The sequence below is a fragment of the Anolis sagrei genome, chromosome 5 (assembly GCF_037176765.1).
Source record: "Anolis sagrei isolate rAnoSag1 chromosome 5, rAnoSag1.mat, whole genome shotgun sequence".
Classification (NCBI taxonomy): domain Eukaryota; kingdom Metazoa; phylum Chordata; class Lepidosauria; order Squamata; family Dactyloidae; genus Anolis; species Anolis sagrei.
Window position 1 is genome coordinate 135,991,691 of NC_090025.1, and position 19,733 is coordinate 136,011,423.

General features: G+C 38.2%; 1 protein-coding gene across 3 annotated transcripts in view; it reads left to right on the forward strand.

Moving 5' to 3' along the window:
* The window catches only part of PDZRN4 (PDZ domain containing ring finger 4), a 292,487-nt gene that overhangs the window by 131,196 nt on the left and 141,558 nt on the right, over window positions 1–19,733 (forward strand). Inside the window, exon 1 of one of the 3 annotated variants that reach the window (XM_060777600.2) lies at window positions 12,471–12,814. The exons of the other annotated variants lie outside the window; for them this stretch is intronic. Within the exon in view, the coding sequence (XP_060633583.2) occupies window positions 12,746–12,814 (69 nt within the window). The 5' untranslated portion in view covers window positions 12,471–12,745. Of the gene's footprint in view, window positions 1–12,470; window positions 12,815–19,733 lie in introns of those variants that run through there. 3 annotated transcript variants of the gene reach the window in all.

Consider the following 19,733-nt stretch of genomic DNA (forward strand, 5'->3'; position numbering starts at 1 on the left):
ACTTCTCAAGAATGCAAAGTTTAGGCTGGCATTCATTCACACTGGTGCATTTCAAGAGGAAATAATGTCATTTTTTTATTTTCCCATGGTCAAATATTATGTCTGGGTACCTACCTAACAGTGTTCTCAAAAGTCGGGCATATATTTAAAAATATTACAAAGAGTTATTTAAAACTCTTTATTTTCTTTATTTAATGGATTCATGTATGTCTGCATGTTGTTATGTGAAGTCACAATTCCAATTCTATCTAAATGTTTTATGCTATACAAATGGAATTGGTAGGAGGTTGGATACCACCACCCCAAAATAAATTCTTTCCAGAACTTAGCATAATAAGATAGTAAGTAATCTTACGCTTCTGCTAGAAGCCAGGGTTAAACCTCCATCTTTCTTCCAGAGAGGGAGTGTATATGAATGAGTAAAACAGTCCCAAACAGAACTACTTCTGAAGTCCCCTCAGAAACACTAGATGAGAGCACCCTATAAACTCATAAATAAGTCAGCCTCGTGTATTTATTGAAAGCAAGTTTTGAGGCCAAAATTATGGATTTTGATATAACCCATGGAAAAGTCAAGGGCCATTTCACAGACAAGGGAAAGCACCAGTGTTGCCTCAGAGAACCAGGTACCATGTATTCAAAAAGACGAGAAGTGGTGTCATACCAGAGAAAGTAGAGGAGATCTATGATTCTTTTAGTTTCTTCCAGAATCAGATACCCTCTTTTGCCATTTTGCTCAGAGAGAAAATTGTTCTTTCTTTTGCTAAGAGCACATGACTCACACTAGCCATGGATTTGACCCAGGATTGTTGGGTTGGTTTTTGACTTAAATTTCTTGACCAATACATGAGTATATAGGATACTACATTTTGCTCCTACTGTCACCTGCTCACAAAAAATATGACCAAACCAGAATGCTCTTAGCTGCTGTTTCTGGGGCTTCCCTGAGGGAACCATTTAAGAGGTGGCCAGATTTCTTCCACTTCTCCTTCTCCATGTGGTAAAATGCAAGGATTTATTCACTTGCACACTGTGGTCTTGGGACTGAGTAACTGAAGACTGACAGGGAGCAAGTTTACCCTTTTCCTATGTAGCAAAGGAGAAGATAAGTGATCTTCAGTTAGTTGGTGTTTTCAGAACCTGTCCAAGTCTTAAACAGCTTGCAGCTGCCAGCTAAATGAAAATAGCGGCAATTGTGATCAGACATGGCAGGCATTTTTCTTCTTTTACCTTAGGGTAAGACCTTGGGGAGATGTGCCTTTATAGGACCAGATTCTGACACTCAGCAGCCAGATTAGGCCCCAAAGTTTGAGATTCTCATCCCCTTGGTAAAGGATTTGCACTCATTCTTTGGTCACTCTTTTGGTTTGCCTAAATTTGGTTAAGTTCTACCATATTTATGTATCTGATCTATCATTTTGTCACATTATTAGAATGCAAGATGGCTTTCAAAACCACTACCAGTAAAAATACAATTAATTATGTGAGTTAAATACAAATTAAACTGGCCATGCATACTGTCCTCAGTGTCAGGAAAATATTTTCCCTGCCTTGCATTTTAGTTGCCTGCTGGGATCTGTATCTCAAAGATTTTATGTTCTTTTTATTGTGTTGTTTTGTTTCTCCTATCGTTTGTTTTATATTGTGATTGTATTTTAATTGTTTACATAGAAATATCATAAATCAATATATCATAAATAAATAAATACAAAGACAAATAGGCAATATCTTACAAAGAAATAATGTAATTTATTTATAAAAGTAATCAAATTTTCTACTTTTGTGCCTAACATGTTTGAAAACAGAATTGCTCTTTAATAGAGGTAATCATCTCTTGTTTCCTGGATGACATATTTGGATTTTGGATACAGTTCCATGAATTCTCTATTTTGTACCAAATAGCAAAGATGGGATTTCAGCATTTTTGAAAAGGCAAGATTTCTTGGAATGTTGTCTTTTTTGCCTAGAAAAAACTGGACATAAGTATACTTTTTCTAAAGATGAAATTTTAGATATAACATGCACATTCTTTCAAGAGTCAGGAATGCATTTTTATACATCTATTTATTTTGCATTATTATGTTTCTTTTTTATTTTCAATTCTTACCTATTTTGACCCCCTTGCCCTTCAGCTCTCACATATGTTATAGTTGTTTTTAACTGCTGTAAAGTATACAGGCAGTCTCCAAGTTACATACATCCAACTTACATCTGACTCATAGTTAAGAATGGGGGTGAGACAACAGGAAGTGGGAGAAATCCACCCCTAAGAAATGAAATTCACTTCAGCAAGAGTTATCATGGAGAAAAGGTGTCTCAACTGAAGCTTTATTACCAATCCTTGTTTCCACAAGATGATTTTTCAAAATCCAATTACCACAGGGACAGAACAGGGGCACATACAGCAAAACAAACACCAGAGGGGCGTTAACACTTTCCTATGCTATCCAAAACATGTGTGTGCGTGCGTGCGTGTGTGTGTGTGTGGGTGTGTGTGAATCAAAACTAACCCAATATGGCAGAGAATCCAAACTTAACTACATTTCCCAGAATTCTGCCCAGCATCAAAAAGCCTCAATGAGAATAGTGGATAGCTATTTTCCCTCCGTAGCAACAGCCAGCCACGCAGTTTACAATTCCGCAAAGAGGACTGACTGATACTTCAATACTAATAAGAAAATCTTTTGCTGGGCTGGGAAGAAATCTCTAAATTGAAGTTCTTTTGGTTAAAGATATTTAATGAGATAGCTATTGTGGCTTTAAAAACATGTTTTTGTCAAACCTTTAAAAATTCCCCAAAATCAGTAGATGTAGAATATTTCTTAAATTGGGCGGGGAGGGGGATGATCCCTTGTTATCTTGTGTTATTGTATAGAAAAGTAAAGGAGATCACTCTTGTAGTTTTTTTAAAAAAAATATTGTTGTAAAAAAATTGAAAATTCCCCAAAAATCCATTGATGAGTTCAACGTTCTGAAACTTGCTGGGCTAACAGTAGTAAATGTTGCTAAAATCATAGCAAGTTTCTAACAGTGAGGGAGATAGGCCCCTGAAGTTTTCCCACTGGCACAATTAATTACTTAATGAAAAGTAACAAAAAGTAGTTAATTCGTTATAGTTATGATGCAGACCCAATCCAATTTCATAAGCAATTTAGAAAGAATTTTTCCCCACCCCCTAATTTTGTAATGAGTTTTGAAGCATTTTTTTTCATTGATTGCACAGGCCTAATACATCTAAATAGATGTCTGTAATTCCACTTAAAAATGTACCTGTTATGACTTACATACAAATTCAACTTAGGAACAATCTTACATAACTTATCTGGTTTGTTACTTGTGGACCACCTTTACTTTGACATTCATTCATTCATAGGCAACCCTATGAATGAGAGACCTCCAAGTTACCGTATCATCAGCAGCCCTTTTCAGACTCCGGTCCATGGCTTTCTTGGTTGAATCTATCTGTAATGTAATCCTACCACCATGGAAAGGCAATGCTATGTTGGAATGTGTCGAAGTAGCCAAGAGTACGAGCAAGACACAGAGTTCCTATTCTTCATAAGTAACTTATCCTTGCAGAAGATTTGAGTATGGAAGGGACAAATCTGATTAATATTCATTTTGCTCAATTTCTAATTTTCATGATCATAGATTGGTTTTGGCCTAACTCCTCGTTAGTTTGCAAATTGAAAAGAAAACAAATTAAAAAGGAAAAATACCTACATGAACATTCATACATATTTCTAAAACCTTCTGTATGCACTTAACACACTGCACTATATGTAGTATGTTAGGTGCATATGCTTTCTTCATTTTTAACAGAAAAGAATTACATTCTATGCTTTAAGTGTTTTATTGCTTTCTTTAACTCGTTCTTACTTTGCCTCTTCACTCTGATGGACCTTTGAGGTGACATCACATAAGAGGTGACGTAGAGAAGAAATTGCTCAGTCAAGAAGCTTGTTGAATAATTCATAGGTCTTTGAATTTCATGTAGAAAAAAAACCCTCCTTGATTGTGTTTTAATATCTTTTATTCTTTGAAAGGAAAGGACTTGTTGAAATGCAGCATTTTTCGTGTAATCTTTAATCCAATTATGCTCTGCTCCAGTGTTTACATTCTTAGGCAGACGGGTTAGTAGCTTAGAGAGTACATGAAAGCAAAATAGTGTCTGATGAGCCAACACATATTCTGTAACAGGTTATCCCTTGATTTTTTTTATCATATCCAAATTCTGTACCTTATTCATGGCTAGATAGCTGTACAAGTACACAATAAAACCTGTTTTATGACAACTAAGGATAGATACACAACTACTTATATAATAATTTAAGCAGCTGTTCCAGTCCGATATAAAAGTATTCCTATATGAGAAGCATGCAACATTTCCATTTTAAGGATATAGTCTGAAATATACTCTCAAATATAAATCTTGAGAGAAAAATCAAATTTCTAATTTATACCCTTAACACAAGATCATGTGCACCTTAATGCCCATTTACCCTTTCTTACTATCTTCTTTTAAAATTTGTAGTGTGCTCCTTTGGTCTTTATAAGTCTAATCATGTCATTCTAATTCTTATACCTTTTTGTCTGTCTACTACCAGCTATCTTATTTGCTTATTCCTTTTTCTAGTTCCTCCTCCTTACTACTCAAAGTATCTTAGGACCTGGTCACATGGATGAGGTCCAGCATTGTGATTCATCAGCCTCCATGGTGAATCTGGGTGTTAGCAGGGTAGCAGCGGGGCAATCCTAGCACCCTGGGTGATGCTTCCCCATCCCACATGGGAAAGTGTCATCCTGTGTCTTGAGTCCACCAAACTCAAGGGAGAGTTCAGGCTTGATTTGTTATAGTACTCATTTATTTGGCTTTTTAGCAGTCCACAGTATCTGTTGAACTCTTTTGTTCTTTATGGATCACGGGGAGGCTTCTGTGTTAATGGCAGCACAGTCCCACCACACTGTCACCCCAGTACACCCAGGAGCCCCACCGGAGGATGCCCTACATTGTGTGATGGGAGTTATGGGGCTCCATGGGTGAACTGGGGCAGAAGCATCCTAGAAATTTTTGTTTTGCCCCGACGATAAGGCTGTTAGGGAAGAAAACAAGAAATGCTGCAAGAAATACCAAATACCAAGCAGAATAAAGAAAAGAATAAGGCAATAGGGATCATATTGCAAACATACATTGGATAATGGAACACATCAAAGACATTCAGAAGAAAATGATTATGTGCTTAATAGATTAAAGCTTTTCATTGGACTACAGCTGACAGATTTTACCTGTATTGCACCTAGGTTTTTTCCAGGTCTAACTGTAGAGAGAATCCCTTAGAAATTCAATGTTCTCTGCCTAAGAAAGGAGCAGTTAGTTTTGCACAGGAGAGAAGCAGCTGGAGCTATTTTTCTGTTGCTAATAGTGTTGAACTCTTATTCTATTTTCGTTGCTAACTGCTATCAAATCAATTTTGACTTCTGGTGACCCTATGAATGGGAGAACTCCAACTCCTCCTATCATCAGCCACAATGCATGTGTCTTGCAGACTCAGAGATGTGGCTTCCTTGATTAAGTCTATCCATCTGGAATGTGGTATTTCTCAATTCCTAATGCCATCTACCATAAAAAAACACTACAATCTTTTCTAGGGTGTCTTCTCATCTCATAGTATGGCCAAAGTACAACAGTATAACAATCTCAGTTGAGTCACCATGGGTTCTATGGAGAGTTCAGCCTTGATTTGCTCTAGTACTCATTTATTTGGCTTTTAAGCAATCCACAGTATCTATTGAACTCTTCTCCTGCACACATCTTAAAATTGCTTCTATTCCTATCAGCTGTCCAGCTTTAACCATATGTGTGTTACTGTCTTTTGTCCCTTGTCCTCAAATGGCCAAGTACAGGAGTGGCCTCTGCCTGCCTTCATCAGTAACATTTTTACTAACGAAAAGTGACATCTGAGATAGAACATAGGTCTGTAACTGTAGCATCATCACCTTTTCTCCTGCTGTGTGATTTTAAAAACTTCTTTGCCTGATGAATATGTGAAGCTTCTAGAACTTACATAATGTATTTTATGCTTTGGAGTTGTCCCGATAAAGGTATTGCTGCCTGTGGATTTCGTAGGATGGGGAAAGGCAGTCTAAGTAGTCAGAAAAAGTGCATAAAATGATAATATTTGATTCATCCACTCAAGGAAATAGATACAATACTTTTTGTCACCCTTTTTTTATATTTTACTATTTGCATAACTGGAAATTTATTGCATTACTAAAAACTAAGTAGAAAGTCACTTTCTCTTTTCACTTCCACTTTTTTTTGACTGCCTCAGTACTTTCCTTCTATTGAATCATGACACAGTTATGCCCTCTTCCTTTCCTTAGAGTCTCTGGAAATCTGCCAATACCATTCTTGTCAGCTTCCCTTCTGTTCTTCCTCTGGTTTTTGCTATTAAATCAATGTTAAGGCAGTCATTCTTTTATGTTCCCTCTATCCTTTCCAGTTTATTACATGAAAATTGTATTGTAGCATGGTTGCACCAAGGTATATATACTTTTTTTTAAAAAGGTGGCTTCTGCATTTTCAGCAGACTCCTGGAAATTCTACACCGAATACTTTCTGGTTTCATACAGACACAAATGTTGGTCATGTCTCCTATAGTTGGACTTTAAAAAATTCTATTACTGAAGAGATTAACACTTGGTGTCGCAAGGTAAGAGACAATGCAGGATAGATGAATGGTTGGCTGTGACCCGCAGAACGTATTTTTATATTTATTTTAATTTTAATATCACATGCCATAAGAAGAGTAAGACGCTAAGAGAAACTCTACATAACCTTGGGCTCCATCCACAGTGGTACAAGAACAAGTGTTTTAGATACTTTCCTTTAGGAAAGGCAGACATTTATTAGCAATAGCGATAGGCAAAAAGCTCAGCTCTTTTTTCTTTTGCAGAGTTTTCTGGTTCACTTTTTTCAACATGTCTCCATGCCAGATATGCGAAGGTTATCTGGAAAGTAAGGTTACAAAGCATGTAACTCTCACAGGAAATGTTTGTGGGGGAAGTTGGTATCACTGTCGTGTAGCAGAAAGCCAGCGGAAGCAAACAAGCAGTGCCAGTTGTCAGTAGCTCATCAACTGGGGTTGTGGTGAAGGTTAGAGATGAGTGTCCTCATTCAGTTTCTCTCCAAGTGCGAAGTTCACTCTGTATTATGCTACCTAAATGCTAAGGGCATGAACGCTGCTGTGATTCATTGTGAAATCAATTCAGTTTATGGAGATGACATAATGTCAAGACAGATATATTGTGAGACCATGAAGAAACTTCACAGAGCCATCCAAAACAAACATTGCGGTATGCTGACGGTGGGAGTCTGTCTCCTTCATGACAATGTGTGTCCGCACACTGCTCATATAACACAAGAGCTGTTGACTTCATTTGGTTGGGACGTTTAAAGCCACCCCTCTCACAGCCCCAATCTTGCACCCTGTGACTATAATCTGTTCACTAAATTGAAGGAACACCTTGGTATTTTCCATTGACGACAAGGAGAAAATCAACATTGAGGAGTGGGTAAGAGCTTATTCCATTCCTCTAAAAACCAGGACATGGAGCAACAATTTTAAATTTCAGCAAAAGAGATTCCACCTAAACATTAAGAAAAACTTCCTACCAGTAAGAGCTCTTCAACATTAGAATATGCTACCTTGTGGTCCATTCATGGGCAAATCCAGGGCTGCGAGACGGATGCAGTCCTTTGGGGTCTCATGTCCACCTCACCCGCCCCCATTTGCCTTGGTCCTCCTCTCAGCGTGCAGATGTGGCAGCCTGTGTCCACAGGCTCAGAGGAGGGCCAAGGTAGAAACATGCGGCTGGAGAGAGCTCTCCTCCTCCTGTTCTCTACCTAGGAAAGCATTGGTCATCTCCCCAGGCAGAGAAGCGGGAACTACCATCACCCATGTGATAGCTCAGAATGCAGAGGATTCCAGTAGAAACTGACAAAAGTACATTGCATGTGATGGGGTGAATATATTATCTGTCTTCCTTATAAACAGAATGGAATGAAATATAAACACCAATGTACAGACATTTTTAAAAAAAATGAAAAAAGGCTGTTTTTTGTCCTGCAACAAATAGAACAAATAAACACACAGCAAAGAAAAACATATTTGGGCAACCTTACTGTGGGAATGTAGCATAACAAAATTGTATTTTTTTTCTAACAAAATTGGTAATATTTTTCTGTATTGTGTTACATTTATAGATGTAAAATATGCACCTACTGCTAAGAATATGAACAACTAACTTTCTGTAGTCCTAAACCATTCATTAAATAGGTGAATCTCAATTTTCAACTGGGCATCTCTATATTTATGAGTTATACATTATGTCTTATACATCTTTGATAATATGCTGTATGTGATGTTGTTTCCATGTAGGTTGCCATACTTGGCTTTCATCCAGCCTGCTAGCCTAAAATCAAGGCACAGAAAATCGGATTATTATATCCCAAGGGGAAGGAATGATAAGTAGTGTATGATTGTGGATCTACTTGCCATGCTGTGTTGGTGACGTTTGAGGTGCTGCTGGATGCAAAGCCAATTTGTTAACAATTAGTACTCATTAGGATCATTTCCTGGTATCGATTTTTCAAAAACATTTTATAAAGCACTTTCGGAAACAAAAAACAGCAGTGCTTTGTCAGTGTAACATAGTAGGAGTCAATGTCAAGATTAACCTGACAGATTTCATTGACTATAAAGTAATTATTTTTTGCCCAAGATTCCACCTGCCATCCCATTAAGTTTAGGATGGGCCAGAGCAAGAGTCAACTATCTTTAATTAGTGAATGTATCAGAAAACTTTTATTAGGGAAAGAAATGAAGTTTTTAGAATAGACTATGAGTTTGAAACATATGTAGATGTACTTCGTTCCTTGAACAATTGTTTGCTGTAAAACTCATGATTTGCTATGTGGATTTTAATGTGAGAAATTTACATTGCTTTTTGGGATCTAAGTATATTTTTAATCTATTCTTGCTTTAATGAACACAGTGAGAACAGTGAAATCGTTAAACCTAATTGACTAATGGCAAAATTAGGCTTTGTGGCAAGCTTTTTAATATTTAACAGAAGCTTTTTAATATCTTAAAACGAACCCCCTTATAATTACTTGCATTCATATTCAGATTAAAGTTGCATTTATGTTCCCAGTCATGCTCATATACATATTGTCAGAGGCTTTTTCTAATACCCCATTTGAAAAAAAGTTGTTTATAAGAAGCACAATTCCAGTTAAATTTAATTGCAGACTACCACTCCACCACACCTAATGTTTTTATGTGTTTATGTACCTTCAAGTCACCTGTTGACTTGCTACAACCCCATGAATTTCATAGGGTTTTAAAACACTTAGAAGTGATTTTGCCAGTTCCTTCCTCTGAAATACAGTACATGGTATTTATGATGGCACACCGGGAAGATGAGTAAACTATATGTGTCCGGCTATTTTCCCAGTGACCATCGGTATGCCCTATATGTACTTTAATTCCCCCAAAATAAAACTCTAGAGACAAGACTAAATTTAATCAATTAAGTTTACTAAACAATCAGGGTGAATCAAAACAAGGTATAAAGGTGCAGTTTGATTCTTGATGGTAAAGACAACAGGAGACTATGGTAAAGACAACAGGAGACTATGAAGTATAATGATGCTCTGAGGTAACAACAACTATATTCTATGAGGTAAATATAAGCTATAATGATATAAACTCTTTTAAGTTCTGTGTGGCATGTACTATCTATGAACTCTGGGGCATGTATGTACTAAGGATTGCCTGTTCAGACTGCAAGCCAGACCAGACACTTTTTGGCTAACTACTACGAGCTATGGTCCAAAAAGAATGGAGCAAAAAGTCTTTCTACCAAGCTCTGAGCCAGAATGGGCTAAACCAAAAGAGCTCGGCCTCTAGGGGGATCCTAAGCTCCTACTCTAAAACTTAGCAGAATGGAACAGTCCACCTCCAGGGAAATAAACAGGGGGGTAAAAACTAGGCTGAGACTTCACAGTATTCCTTGGTGGTCTTCCATTCAAGTACAAATCAGAGCTGGTCTGCTTTGCTCCCAAGATCAGATGTTATCTGAGGCATTCAGGGCATTTGACCCTATTGTGTCTACCTTGCCAATATGGTATGTGAAAAGTGCTGTTTTGAAGATCATGTATGCAACAGTACATTATAGATGTATGGACCATCACTCCATTGCTTTTAACTGTGCTGATCTGATGGAGAGCGAGAGAAATGAGGGTCCCCATAATTAGATTGTAAGTGATAATGCCAGTGTTGTCTTTTTGTTTTTTGCAGCAGCACATATACCTTTCAAATAAAACAGTTTAAAATGTGAGTTGCTTCTCTGTATAAATCCAAGAAAGTCAATTAATGCTTTCTCTTTCCCCAAAAAAGGGCAATCTGGGGGAATGGTAACAGTAAGGGCATGGCAATAGCAGCCTCAAGACTCCACATTTCTCACCCAAATCTATTCAAAAGAGCATTCCAGATATGAGATACTTTTCCATGGATGTAGTTGCCTCATTTGTATGAGCAAGTATTCAGAAACCTATAATTCATGGGCAAGAACCAGTGTGGTGTCCTGATTTGAGTGTCAGACTATTGACCTCATCACAATGGGCTAAAATCGGTGGCATGCACCAATTTTAGCCCAGATCGCCCACAGAGCCAGCCAGCTCCAATCACACAATGCTGTGCTGATTCTGTGGGTGAAAGAGAGTGGAGCTGGTGCTTGCTGCTTGCAGGGCAACACAGGAGAGCACCTCGTGTTGCCGTACAATCTAGGGAGGAAGCTGTGCACTCACGCTTTCCTCCATATGATGGCCCTCCCTTGGATCTGGATGACGCTGGGTATGAGGTGCTGGATTTCCCACTCCCTGCAGTAAAGCAGAGTGCCACCATTGGCACCCGGAGATATAATGAGGTGGTATGAATCTGAAGACCAAGATTCAATTCCCCACTTGGCTATGAAAACCCACTGGGTGGTATTGGGCAAGTCATATACTCTTAAGCCACACGAAACCCAGTGATAGACTTGTTTTAGAGTCATCATATGTCAGGAATGACTTGGGGACACACAACAACTCAACAATTCAGGTGTGGCAGACTGTAGTCTTAAGCAGTTTAGAATCAGGTGCTTAAGGGATTGTCTATCACCATGTGGGCCTGATGATCTGATACAACTCCTTTCCATATGCCGAGATCAGGCTTATTCAGGTATTGCTTACTATACACTCTTTAGCAGAGGAACAGGGAAATGCCCAGCTCCATTCTCTCATTGTTTCTTATGGAAAGTGGCATGCCTCAATGAGATATGTCCTTATTCGCATGGTTGCTTTCCACATAACACTGACTTCTAAGGATGGGAGAAGAAACATCTTTAACCTGTAGTTGCCCTAGAAATGGGAAACCTTCAACATGTGCTGTCTTTAATAGTCCTGCTTGAGTCCTGCAAACGCAAGGCCATGGCTTCTTTGGTTGAGTTTTGCCACCTGCAATACATTCTTCCTCTTTTCCTACTTCCTTCAATTTTACCAAGCATTATTAGCATTTCAGGTGAGTTGCAACATCTCAGGATATGCTCAAGGTATGGTAGCCTCAGTTTGGTAATTTTGGCTTCGAGGGAAAGTTCAGGCTTGAATTGCCCTACAATCTACATAAATAAAAGTGTATAAGGTTTTCAATCATGTGATATCATAATTTTAATTGGTGTTAACTTGACTATATATACTATTCATATGGGTGCAGTGTAAATGAAAATCTTCTACATGACAGTTCTGAGATATCCCACTAAGAAATACATTCTGATGAGAGTAGTAAACAGCAGCAGCAGCAACAATATATGCTGCTTACACATCCTTATGTTAGAATACGTTTCCTTCCAATGATGGTATTTAATCAGATTTTGTAGTACTAACAATTGAAGAATGAAGTATAACCATCTCGTCTTGTTTTCTTTTTTCTTTTGGTTTTGTTCAACTGCTAAGTTAAAAAAAAGAATGTTCTATTAATGTAAACAAGTCCCCACGCCGATTAACTTATTTGAAAACAAATGCCAGAACTAATCCTAGAGATGATGCCTGCTCCCAACCCAAGCTTGTTCTCCAAACATTTTAGCCTGAGAATCATCCATTTGATGCTAAAGTTAAAGGACAATATTTTTAAAGATATGTCTCCCATGCTGCATCCTTAACAAACAAACCTGTTAGTGACACGTGTATTTTGTTTAACCACAGTACATTTACTCCTTAATTAGTGAATATTCATCCGTTATCAACAGCAGCTATGACACCCCTCCCTGCTAACACGTTCTGTCATAAATAATCAATGAGTCCCTATTAATATTCATGAGTTGGAATCTGTGTAGTCATGTGCACTGATGCAGAGACAGGGGGAGTGTTGCTGCGAACTGAGATGAAACTCTGTGTATGTCTGTGTGGATACGTGAGAGTAGGATACTTAGAAGAGGAGGAGAAGAAGAAGACGGAGGAAAGCATGCTGCTTACATATACTATCCTGACTTGTGCTTCCAGCTAACAGTGGCGTATCTGTGTTCCTGCACTGGAGTGACTGATGAAAAACAGTAGTCAAGTCTGGAGGGTGCTTCCCTGTCAGTGCATTTGCCTCTCAGTTCTTGGGAAATTAGAAGCCTTGCTCTTCCTTTATTTCTTATTAGAATGGGTTGCAATCTGTGTGGTTTTCAGAAGAGGGAGGAACACTACAAACTGCTGTATGAAGTTTCTCAGGTGAGTGCAGAAGGGGTTACCATCAGCTCTGTGAAAAAGGGGATTGCATGGCTGAAAAAGCACTTGCTGAACAAGAGAGGGGTCTGGAGAGAGAGTGTGTGTACATGCACATGCTTGCATGTTTTGGAATTGCTGTTAGTCTTGAGGTTGTGTACTATGCCTGCTGTGATTTAGTTCTTCTGGGTTTCATTTTTTTAAAAAAAATCTGTGTACCTTTGCCAGTCATAGAATCAAATCCATAACATGTATAGAGTGTCTTTAGCATTGGCAAGTCAAGCCTCTTTCAGTTACACTTATGATGCTTTTGCAGCTGTTAGGGTTCAACAGATCTTTAGACACAGATGTTTGTAAGTTCCTGAACTGAATTGTATGGTATAACAAGAGCTAAGAAGGTGATGTTGATGTATGTTTTTAAATTAGAAGTTATGTAACTGATTGATATGAATTCATTCTCTTTTCCTATTTGAGGCTAAATTATGTATTTTGTAAACTATTGCTCTGCCCTTCATAGTGCTCCTTTTTTCATTGGGTGGAGAGCATAAATTATCCTGTACTTACTGTAGTCTATGTCCCAGCACAAAGAATGTTTCTGTAACCTACTAACATGGGCTGGCTGCATTATCTTAATGGGAGGGGGAACAGAGGGGAGAAAATGTGCTTAATATGATCATTTGCAATTTTGCACAAGTGTTGTTGCATCCATATTTGATTGGGTTAGATTTGGTGTGGATTTGGCTCTTGTGATGGAAATCTGGGAGATGAAAGTTTACTGCCTTTCAACATCTGTTCCCTTCCCGTCTGTAATCTGTCCTCCCTTTGACATGTCACTGTTGACAGTGGGTGTACACTTCCAGTTTTTGACTGGGGGTTGAGGACACGACCACTCTGAATGTTGGTGGTCTGTTGGCACAGCGGTAGCTAAGTGCCCATTGCCTGGTGTTGCTCTCTTCCCCCTCCCCATCTACAAATTCTTCCTGACGTGATTCATTTCACAGTGGACTAATTACAAAGTGGATTCTCTACACATGAAACATCCTCCTCAGTCGCAGTGTTAATGCACATTTTCATGGTAATGTGATCAGAGCCTCATTAGCCAGTTTCCAAAACGGTCCTCTGCATTAATTAAATATAAAAATGACTCTTTTTATCACCATGGAGGGGAAAAAGAAGATTAACATTGTCAATTATGGCTGGGGACAATATAAGAAGCAAAAGTGGGGGGAGAGGAGAGGAACCCCCACAAAGTCCTAAACATAACATAAAAGGCAGTTAACCTGTCAGTTGATTTTGGCTCCAGAAAATGGACTCTAGGTGGAACACTTTCCTTCAGTTTAGAAGTGATTTCATCACTACAATTTCCCTAACAATTGCAAGGCAGGGAATTGAAAAGTCGTACTTCTTTCCCCATCACCCCACTACCCTCAGACTCTGAATAGCCAATGAGACTTAAAAATACAAATTGTAAATAGCTCAGTAGATTATAGTGCTGCAGATCAAAGAAGCCAGAGCATGTTATGAGAAAACTGATCAAACCTTTCTCTGAATTTCATAAGGAATATCTAACTACACTGGAGCGAAGGAATATATTAAGTGCATTTTATGAAATTTGCTTGAAATGACATTGAATACTAAAGCTTTTTAAGCATGCAAAAGTGGCTGCCTTTTGTTGTGGGATTCCAGAGGTATTCATCCTGTGCCCTGTTTGTTTCCTTCTCTGCCAGTGTTGCAGCTTTCATGATAAAGAAATGACAGAGAGAGGAAATGAATTACCACTTTCACTTTAACCCTGGTATTTACCTGATAAGGCATAATCCGTAGAAGACTCTGAATGAGTTTTCCAGGAGAGTAGTCATACCGCTGGCTTTTCCATTCTAGACTGTGGGGAAATGTCACTGAAAAAAGGCATTTAAAGAAAGCAGTAATGTGTCATATTGTATTTGATACTGGATAGATCTTAGAGCTAGTTTTGGTTCTTAATCCAACATTTGTTCATCTTTGTGATCACATGTCAGTGTGAGCATATTTCAGGTGTTTTCATCTAGTGATTGGTGTTACAAGGGGATTTCTCAGTTTACAAAATAGGGCTTTATAGTCTGTTGTTTTCTCTTTTTTCATATCACTAGCTTACCTATAACACATGTTAGAAAAAAAATTATTTATACATGTGAATAATCCGTTACAAGGTGTGTTATTTTGTTGTTGTTTGGTGTCACTTTCTCCTGAACTACTTCTCTCTTTAGTTTTCCAAAGCAGAATGATAATAGTAGTAACCCCTCTCAAAACAAATATTATAACATTGTTTTTCAAAGAGCTGTATATGAGACAACATCATGGTAGTGCTAGTGGCTAAGAGTAGCATTTGGAAAAGTTTTCATGAACTTTAGATTTTGATGGAAAGGTGAACTTTGGATGTGTACAAAAATGTCCCTTAAAATGCATCATATGCACTTTTGTGCTGCTGTTGCTGCTGGTGATGATATAGTTCCCATATATTGATACTGTAGAGTTTCTAATATGCAGTGCAATTCTAATCCTGCAGGGATCATGTAGTAAATGTAATGAGATCACAGTGTCATACAGCCAATCAGATTTAGATACAGTACTTTGATGATATCCTCAAAGGCAAATGAAACTCTTCTATTGTTCTCATTTAAAATTGGTCTGGAGTGGAAATGTTTCTCCGTTGCTTGAGGAACCTAAAATACTCCCACTGTTTGAGTAGTTTCATTGTCTGCCAAAGCTGAATGTAAGATTTTCAGCCAAATTTCAATCTAATCTGGCACAATTATGGATGTCTATCTGAGGAAGAATATCAATGGTATTACTAATAAGTGTGCATATTATGGTACAAACCCAAATGTGTATGCCAATGAACATCAGTGACAAACTGATGAATATGTAATCAGATTCAAGAGTCATCCATCGGTAATGCTGAATAAAGAATGCTCTTAGCTTTCACCACTTTTATTGCTTTGCTAATTCAGTTTTACATATGTTTATCCTGTAGTGCTAAGTCCCTATCTATACTGCAGTAACTAGCTTGAATAACTAAAATGACTCAAAAAGTAAGGTTGTAGTTTGAGCAATGCAAAAAATTTCCTCTTACTTGTTTAGCACCCATCATGTGACAAAGGAGACCACATTGAAGCTCTACACAATGCTTAAGTAGGTTCTTTCTTAGATTTTTAAAAATCCTTTAAAGGTATTGAAATTTATATGAAATAGTAGAAGCAAGGATGTTCTTAATTGGCACCATTTGAGTTGGGCTTGGGAACAGAACTTTGCTTCTGGAACCTGGGAACTGGGGAGGAGCTTGCCCTGGGAAAGAGTGGGCATGGGCATTGGCTCTCCCATTTTGAATTCTGGGATTTGTGTGTGTGTGTGTGGAGGGGGGGGGGTGTTCCCTAAGACTATCTTCAGAAATACAACCATCTGTGCTGAGCAATATCAAAACAGTGAATTGCTGTTAGAATCAGGTGTTTTTTGCCCAAGGGAAAACTGGGGACGTTTTGTCTCAGGTAGACACTGCCTTAGTTAGGACTCCAACCAGGTTCCACTCTAGCAGGTTTACCAGGTTTTAATCTTAAATATTTAATAGAACACAAACAATGACACTTATTTCATCATGTGTCTGGTCTTGTTATTTCAGAGTTGGTAATCAACAACTTTTTGTTAGATCTTGACTTTGTGACTCTTGCCTGCTGGTAGCCAGCTCTCTTAACTGGTCCCTCTTCTGACTCGTGAGCACCTTACCCTGAACATTGCTTGCATGAGTCCTGTCGCTGTTGGCTGTTTCAGCCTTGCTGTTGATGAGCACATCACCTCCAGATGCCATAAGTTTGAAAATCATCTTTTTTCATCAGCAGGCACAGACAGAATTCATGGTGCTCGGTTGCCTTTCTGTCTCACTCTGTGAGAGAAGAATGCCGGATAGCAAAAGAGTGAGACAAAATAGTGGGCTTGAGCTTATCAATTTAGAAGAATAATTGAAAGAGGAGATGTTGAGAGAAAGTGGTTAAGGGAATTGGAAGTTACCTTAGGACAGTGAGTTATTTATTTATACCCTGCTTTATCTCCCCAAAGGAGACTCAAAGTGGCTGTGAATTAAGAGGGATATGAATTGTTTGTTTTTTTAAAAAAAGTTTGGTAGATAATGGAAATATTTATATTGCATCATTTTAATGGGTGGGAATATTTTTACCTGATAATTATTAAAAGACTGCATGTTCTTGGCTGTTAGGTTTGAAACTAAATGCAATATATAGTTTATATATGTTGACTTGGTTGGGTGGATTTCTAAGTAAGATACTTCGCAGACAGTCTGGCTTTGTTCTTACAATAAAACTTCTTCAAGTAGGGCCCTATTGCTACCATTGCTTCATTTGATGCTGTCACATGATTTTAGAATCTGCCTGAATAAAAAGGTCTGTCTTTGCAACCAACTACACATGGAAGGGAATTCCTAGGAACAGCCACAAAGAAGATTATCTTTTGTGTTCTTGCCAAATGTGCCTGGATAGTGATGGGACTGAGGAAGCCTCCAAAGATTTTGGGTGGCTTAATATAAGATGATATGGTCTTTTACATACTATAGTGCCAAGAGGTTTAGAGCTTTAAACATAATAACTAGCACTTTTAATTCTGCCTAAAATGTTGCCAGTGAAAATGTTTCACCAGGGGAATTACATATGTCCTGTAACCAGCCCTAGTTAACAGCTAAGCCACAGCATTTTCAATTTACGAAAGTTGCAACCCTATGTAGAGTGTGTTTCTTTTTTAAATTAGATTTTATTACAATTTACAAATGTGATAAATACACACAGTACACATAACACACATGACATCCACACTACAACATGTAAGACATCCCTCTTGCCGACATCCTACACAAAGTTAACCCTTATTCCACACATCCATGCACTCCACACCTTGACTTCCATCCCTAGTCACTGTGGTGCTTATAACATTAGTTATTTACTCTTCTATCAGGTTTGCTCATAAATTCCTTTTGGGGCTATTTATCATTCACTTCTTTGACTTTCCTTCCAGATATGCCTTTGCCCATTTCCATCTCTTTAGGAACTCTTCACTGTTTTTGCCACCACCACCCCCCCCCCCCCAAGTTATTGGTTATCTTGGGCATTTGCATGTAATCCATTAATTTATCTTTCCAATCCTTTTTAGTTAATGTTTTTTCCCCTTTCTAATTCCTAGCAATTATCATTCTTGCTACTGCAAAACTGTATTTGGCTATTTCTTTATCATCCCAATTGAAGTATTTCCTAAATACGCCCAGCAGACACATCTCTTTTTTTATCTTATTGCACATCATTTTATTAGTTTCCTTAATTACATTACTCCAAAATCCTTGAACATTCTCACATGACCACCACATAAGAAAGAAGGTTCCTCTCTGTGTTTTACATCTCCAGCACCTATCTTGTTGTGATTTATCTATTTTTGCAAGTAGGACTGGTGTTGTATAACTGCGGTAAAATATTTTGAATAATTTTTCCCTAATTGACCCTACTATTGTAAATGAGAATTCTTTCTTCCAGAGTAGTTCCCAGGTTTCTAGATCTATAACTTTTGTTATACCTTCTAGATTGTAGCCTAGTAAATATTTGTAAACTCTGGAGATTAATCCTTTGTGCCCTTTTTCCAGTATACTTTCTAATTCTGATTTTTTTAAATTGCAAAACCAGCCCTTGCATCATTTTTAAATCTTGCATAATTGAACCAATAATTAATTCCTAAGTCGTCTCTTCCTCTTAATTTCCATTGGCCTTTCCCCATACTTTCTGTATGTTCTGATTTCTTTGAATGTGTTTCAATAATTGTAAATGACTGTAATCAGAATATACGTCATTGTGGGCAGAGCTAACATCTTCAGTTTTATTGCATTATAATGCAGACAGCAGATACTAGGACTTCTGGTGAACTCCAACAATGTCATTTTACTACCACCGAGGCTGTTGTTGTTCCTTGTTACAGAAGCATAGCACAACTGACTTAAGAACTGTGTAAGCTTTTCTGAGATAATGGAACTTGAGGACAGACAACAGAACACAAAAATAGGAGCACCCTGGTGGCACAGTGGGTTAAAGCCCTGAGCTGCTGAGCTTGTTGACCAAAAAGGTCGCAGGTTCGAATCCGGGGAGAGGCATGAGCATCTGCTGTCAGCCCCAGTTTCTGCCAACCTAGCAATTTGAAAACATGCAAATGTGAGTGGATCACTAGATACCGCTCAGGTGGGACGATAATGGCGCTCCATGTAGTCATGCCGGCCACATGACCTTGGAGGTGTCTATGGACAGTGCCAACTCTTCGGCTTAGAAATGGAGATAAGCACCACACCCCAGAGTCGGACACGACTGGACTTCATGTCAGGGGAAAACTTTTACCTTTACCTAACATGCATCTACTAGCTTTGGGGCTAAAATATGAGCTGCATTAAATATGTAGTGTGTAGGTACATCTCTCTCCCTCTTTTGTACTACAAAATAAGCAGTGTGGGCCCTCTCCACAGAGGCAAAGAAATCTTAAACTTCTTTCCCTAGGCATTTTTCTTAAATCCCCATATATGGAACAACAATTTAAGAAACACACATGCGTTGGATGACTCACCTCCCTGAATCTTCAAAGTCTTCTACTCAGATTTAAAGTGAGTTTAATGTAAGTTATTTTCTCTATTTTAAATATACTTTTTCATCATGATCAACTCCTTCCAACCTCCAAACAAGGCTTCTTTTCACAACTTAATAAGTAACAATTTATCAGCTTTCTATACCCCATAGTCTCTTGTGCATTTACGTGGAAGCTACAAACCAGATTTCATAGTAAGCGGTCAGTTCAAAGCCTAATCCTGATGAGGCAGGAAGAAGGGATGAGGTGGAGTTTTTTTCACAAGCAGAAAAAG